The sequence below is a fragment of the Sabethes cyaneus genome, chromosome 3 (assembly GCF_943734655.1).
Source record: "Sabethes cyaneus chromosome 3, idSabCyanKW18_F2, whole genome shotgun sequence".
Classification (NCBI taxonomy): domain Eukaryota; kingdom Metazoa; phylum Arthropoda; class Insecta; order Diptera; family Culicidae; genus Sabethes; species Sabethes cyaneus.
In genome coordinates this window covers 217,194,526-217,200,321 of record NC_071355.1, presented here as the reverse complement: position 1 = coordinate 217,200,321, position 5,796 = coordinate 217,194,526, and the positions used below count along the sequence as shown (strand labels likewise).

The window sequence follows — 5,796 nt, the reverse complement described above, 5'->3', positions numbered from 1 at the left end:
AATTGTATTTATTCGCCCACATATCAATAGTGAAAATGAATTCAACAAAGGACCAGAAAAAGCACTATTCATTTTAAATATCTTTGACGAGTGTCAAAAGCCTTATTTTACTGCAATGAAAATAAACATTTAGTAAAAACCCACCTTCTCTGTGTTTTTTAGTTTTACTAAATCAGGTATCAGGAGGTGATGATGATCAGTTTATTTCAATTTAGATTAACATTTAACGAATTCCTGATACAAATTGATTGCCATATTAAGCACTGGATAGACATAATCTTAAAGTTAAATAATAGTAACAACAATTCTAACAAAATAATTGAGGTTATTTGGGAAATTTGCAACAAATAATAAGTGGGCGAAATCTGGGTCACATGGGGGACGAATTTTGGATCGCTATGGGCGAAATGTGGTACTAGAGGTTCCTGCACAAAATTGGCTTTTTTGCTATCAAATTTCAATTTTCGCGATTCCTAATAGCCAAAATAGATAGAATATTAATATATAGTTCTACTTGTCTGAGTTCAGGGCTGATTTTATAATAATATGGCGATTTATTCATTTTACAGCATAAAAACCTGATAAAAGGGGCGAATTCTGGGGTCGTTACCCTATAACCTTTATTCGAGTGCCTAATGATAGCCGTAGGGTTTACAAACTAATTCAAATGCGTGAACCCCAAGACGGAAATAACATCGTCTTCGCTACCCACTGTGGAAGTTGATAGTTGTCGCGAGCATTGCAGAAGTTTATTGTACCGTAATTCCAAGGCAAATAAAAACGTAAAATGTGAATGTTATAATTGATAGCCCAGGGTAAAATTAAGTGATTTAAATTATTTAATAAAAAACTATAATATGTTACCAAAAAAATAAAAATCTAGAAGTAGTATCATTCACTATACCACTACGATTAGAATTTATTCGAGGATTTAATCAGCCCGACAAACTACTACTGTGGTTATTTGCTACTATTTGAGTTGGTTTGATTTGACGAACAAAGGATGAAGGCACGTAATTTGCAGTTAGATCAGCTGCCTCTAGTGAACTTATGTGACCCTATTATGTAAGTTGTTATTCGTTGGTCTGCGTTCTGAAATTTATGAATGTTCCCTAATACCAAAATAGACCAATCGAGCGAAGTGACGCTCGAAATGACCAACATATTTGAGCCCATAATAAAAAGATTTTACGCGTCAATTCACATTAATGCTCATGAATAAAATTCTACTATTCGTTCGAGACCTGTCTTCAAATTCATGAAACCGGGCCTTTAACTAGCACTGTAAAGCGAATATTCATGTGTAATTAATTCGAATTGGTTCATTAAACCTGGTTCGGATCTATCAAATCAATTTGAACTCATTAATTCACTTTTGACGGCCCTATTTGTGAAATCATGTTAATAAATAAATCTGCTTAAGAAATCTTAAAAACACTTCGTACTCTCAATTGTTTATTCTCATTTATGATTTTTTCATTGCAAATCATATCTTATGAATAATTAAATTAAAGCATTAATTTGGCTGTTGAAATATGTTACTTTATATCATATAATCACTAGTGTGGGACTTAGAAAACTAATCTATATCACAAGTATTAATTGCGCCTTTTGCAACACAGTCGCCTCATGAGTTATGTCCTCCACTAGGATCCTTATCCAAGTCCCCAAATTCCACTTCATATAGCAGTTGCTGGATTCGCAGCTTCACAAGGGCATTTTTTCTCGCAGGTAGCCTTTTTAGCACTGGTGCGCAGCTCAGTAGGAATCTTTCGTCGGGATCGTTAATCATTATCGACGGGTTCGTATTCGCAAAATGTACTTCCTCGCTGGTATGATCTAAAAACGGCATATTGACACTGTTGTCTTCGTCTTGTGACAGATCCAAGTCGTGATGCACCATTGCAGCTGCTACGGTGGCTTCCATGGACTGATCTGGCCTTACCTCCTGCGTCGATTCTTGTTTCGCTTCAAGTGTGTATGCGGCCGGAGAAACTTCTTCTACCTCTTCGTAGACATATTCCGTTTGATTATCATCAAACTGATCCCCAACACCGTGCTCGCCGTTAACTTGTTCCGTTACAAACTCAGCGATATGAATTATTTGCGCATCGTCGGAAGTAACCGTTTCTTTGTCGCTAATTGAGTCTGTTTCGGAAATGCTAAAATTTAGAACCATTAATAAAAAAATTCTAGTATCAGAAGAGCCTGTTAGTGTTTGAACAAGCCTAAATCAATGTCATACCCATAAAGCTCAACATGATTTCGTAAGAAACTCATATGCTCATAATACACCCATTTCTTGCGCTTGAGTCCAGGGGTAGCTAAAATTTCCTGACGGAAATATTTAATGAAAGTGTCACGCAAACTTTTCCATCGTTTCTTGCAGTTATCCACTTAAACGAGAAAAAAATAATTATTCATACATTTTAAACTCGCATCAACGTGAAGCGCGCTTTATATTATCCCAACGCTTAGCTTCTCGTTTCAGAGATTTCGTTTCACAATCGCATTGCCAGATACGAAGCGCCGCTCCAATATTGGTTTCATTCAAATTACCTTGCACTCCTAGCGCATCGGCGATTTCTAACCATGCACAGTCGGTAGCACCGGGTTTCCGGTATGCCTTAAGCGATTTGTCGTACAACACCGGCCGTAACTTGACCTGCTGGATCAAGTGCTCTTCCTGAACGCTTTTGGTCAGTAACGATTGGCGTCGCCGCTGCTGTTGCTGCTGCTGCTGAAGTAACAGTTGATGGTTCATGTCCTCGCTTCGAACGGAAGTCAATCGCACGCTGCCTACTGATATGTTCCTGGTTAATGAATTATTTTGTTTTCTCAACGTTATATTTTCTTGAAAATAATTACTAAAAAAACAAAATTTATTCTGAATTACTACACTGCTAAAGCGCCGAATCAGAAATAGTTGACATTTCATGGACCCAACGTAACGACTTACTGTTGTGCTGTCAAAAGAATGGCAACCCGGTTGAAAATTTACCTCACCTATGTGACGTTACAGTAACGCTAACGAATATATCTTGGCTGCTTTTGCTAAACGGCGTAAATATATTCAAATGTAAACCGAACCAAATGAAAATCCTATTTTCCTACACTAATAGGAATAGTTCCTATGGTCCTATCGAATGCTCAGGTTTAAAGGATTATATACACTAAGTAATGGTAATGGTTAAAGCAGGCAAGAGAGCCTTAAATGTATTTACTTTACCAATATATAGCGCTAGTGGATAGTTAGGTTAGCTGTGGTATAGTTGGAGTGTAATGTTTCTCTTTTTAAATCCATGACCCTGAACAAAGTTGTAAACTAAGTGGTTAACGTATCTCTAATAAATTACAATTATTATTATAGTATAGTGAAATTTTGTAATTATCCTTAATGTGAATATTGTGTAGGATTTAGTTTAATTTTAGTGGCAGAATAAAACTGAAAACTGTCCTCTTAACTCACGTTTATTTTGTAGTTTTCTATGTAAACTTTGGAATTCTAGCAGTGATCAGCTCTGTTAGTCATAGCGTTGCCAAACTAAAATAGGTAAACAGATAAACACGTTCTACCGACAGTGGTATTTAAGTAGGGAAACTGGAGGTAAAATGATCGGTCGAAGCAAAACGCGCCACTATAATATTTCATTCAATACTTACCATTGAACAGTAATTAATTAAAGTGCCAATCGCCTCTGTGTTACTTTATAAACTTGTGTAGATCATATAAGCTTTTTACATTAAATAAATTTTTCGAAAAATGAAAATTATATTTTCAGGTCTATTTCTTACAATTTTCATAACTCTTTTCGTAATCATTGGTGGCAGGTCACCATTGGCATTGGGGGAGTGAGGTCAATGAAGTATTCCATCACGCACACATATAAAGGTTTTTGACATTAGCTGGGGCCCTCGCTGAGGCTGTTTGCAGTAGGAATAATATCAACAACATCAAATTCCAAACTCCCTGACTCTCTCCTCACATTTCACGCAGGTAGAATAATACAAATGCATAAAAGGTGATGATGATTGGTTATCTATCAGAAAAAATATTAATGATCAACGGTAAAGACCACAGCGGAGATATAATTCCACCAGCATGAAAAGTCATAGTCAAGCCCTATGCCCGTTCTTAGAATGATGGGTACAAACATGATCGTAGTTATGTTTTATGCAAATTAAGTGTTGTGATCCGTATAAACCGTTGGTATGTTTACTGTTGATTTTCCACAACCCTCAAAAACTCCTTCAATCAGTGTTAAGTCAGACCAAACCAAGTGACACAATTCTGATTTCGAGAAAACCGCATTCCAAGTTTGCTGCTCTGTACGGTTTATAGGGTAACGTATATATTTTGGCCACGTAGACGACATGCATTTCTTCTTTTGACGAAAACGTTTGAAATTCCGACAAATTTCATTATAGATTTTGTAGTATTGATACATTAACAGATGTGTCCCATAGTCCCAGTAAAGCATTTTTTTTAATTATCGTACATGTTTGGGACTTAGGGTTCCAGAGTTTCGTGAAAGTTTTTCATGAATGGTGGTGGAAAGAAAACTCCAGACAAAAATCAAAAAAGCTATGCTTTACGACCTCACCAAAAAATTTAAAATAATTTAGCTTATTCATCAATTTCTAATCTAATCTATCAATGATCAAAATTTTGTGATAGCGTTTATTGCTATTTCGGATTTATGGCTGAAAATCAAACGACCGTTCGTTCATGCCTTGTTGTAAAACAATCGTAGACATTTACCTGCTTCAAAGATTCATATCTCATAAACTAAGCAGCGTAGAATCTCTTTTTTGTGAAAATGTTAGTAAATTTTCAGCAATCTAAGAAAAATATTATCTGGAACAGTTTTCTACAAAATTCTCCACTCTAATCAGATCAAATAAATGATAGCTAATCACCTAATCTTAGTACTTATTGAAACTTTTTTTGAGATTCTGAGATGCATAATATTTGGGACCGCTAGATAACAAACAGTTCCATCCCGATTGAGTTGCTATTCAAAGGATAACACAATTTGGCTTCAACGCATTCGTCAGAGTGTAAATTCGAAAGCTTTCCCAAAAGTTCAGCTGACCAAACGACAGCGACTCCGACTACACTACATAATGTATCACGGGATAAAACTGGATTTAACCCGATTCCTATAGCTCGACCTGACAGGTTGCTAGTATCTACTAATACCAACTCGGCTTAAAAATATAGGTTTAAAAGCCACCATATACAGACTCTTTATAAATGGCCCTCCAATTACCCCAATTGCATCAACCGAATGGCATACCTACCTTCCCGCATTATACACTACAGTTTCTGTATCGCCCCTAAACCGTAGTCAAGGTCAATAGCCAGCATTAGTGGCATCTCTGATTAGCATAAATTGAATTACATCTTATTCACAGAGACCAGAATGGACCGCATCGTTCAACGCTACTTCCCCCAACGGGGGAAAAGTCACATAGGTAAATGAATATGTACATATTTACGCTAGACCATCCTTAACCGTTTCAACTCAATCGACTGCTTCCGGTTACACTACTCCCCCCGTAACGAACGCGACGGGCACGTTCTGACTTAAACTTGACATACTTTACGGTTGATTTATACGTAACATCTGCAGCATAATTCAAATCAAGACGACAACAAAATTTATGCCTCCTCAGCTGATGACACTGACCGTGCGCACGATGCACATCAAGGAAGCTTCTTTCAATTGACTGTAGACTTGTAGGTTGTTTTCTTCGAGGAACCAAATATGATTTTATTATTTAATTCTTCCT

General features: G+C 36.6%; 1 protein-coding gene across 1 annotated transcript; it reads right to left on the bottom strand.

Moving 5' to 3' along the window:
- Positions 1-1,627: 1,627 nt before the first annotated feature.
- Positions 1,628-2,838, bottom strand: LOC128743726 (transcription factor Adf-1-like). The gene is made up of 3 exons (XM_053840353.1): positions 2,560-2,838; positions 2,246-2,396; positions 1,628-2,162 (listed from the first exon to the last, which is right to left on the bottom strand). The coding sequence occupies exons 1-3, from the start codon at positions 2,762-2,764 to the stop codon at positions 1,628-1,630; spliced, it is 891 nt and encodes a 296-aa protein (XP_053696328.1). The 5' UTR covers positions 2,765-2,838.
- Positions 2,839-5,796: the final 2,958 nt, after the last annotated feature.

Excerpts from the sequence above, each read along its gene's own strand:
- LOC128743726 (XM_053840353.1), bottom strand. The coding sequence starts at position 2,764 with ATGAACCATCAACTGTTACTTCAGCAGCAGCAGCAACAGCAGCGGCGA. Across the intron at positions 2,397-2,559 it reads CGATGCGCTAGGAGTGCAAG|TGGATAACTGCAAGAAACGA; the intron begins GTAATTTGAATG and ends TTCTCGTTTAAG. Across the intron at positions 2,163-2,245 it reads AATCATGTTGAGCTTTATGG|CATTTCCGAAACAGACTCAA; the intron begins GTATGACATTGA and ends TCTAAATTTTAG.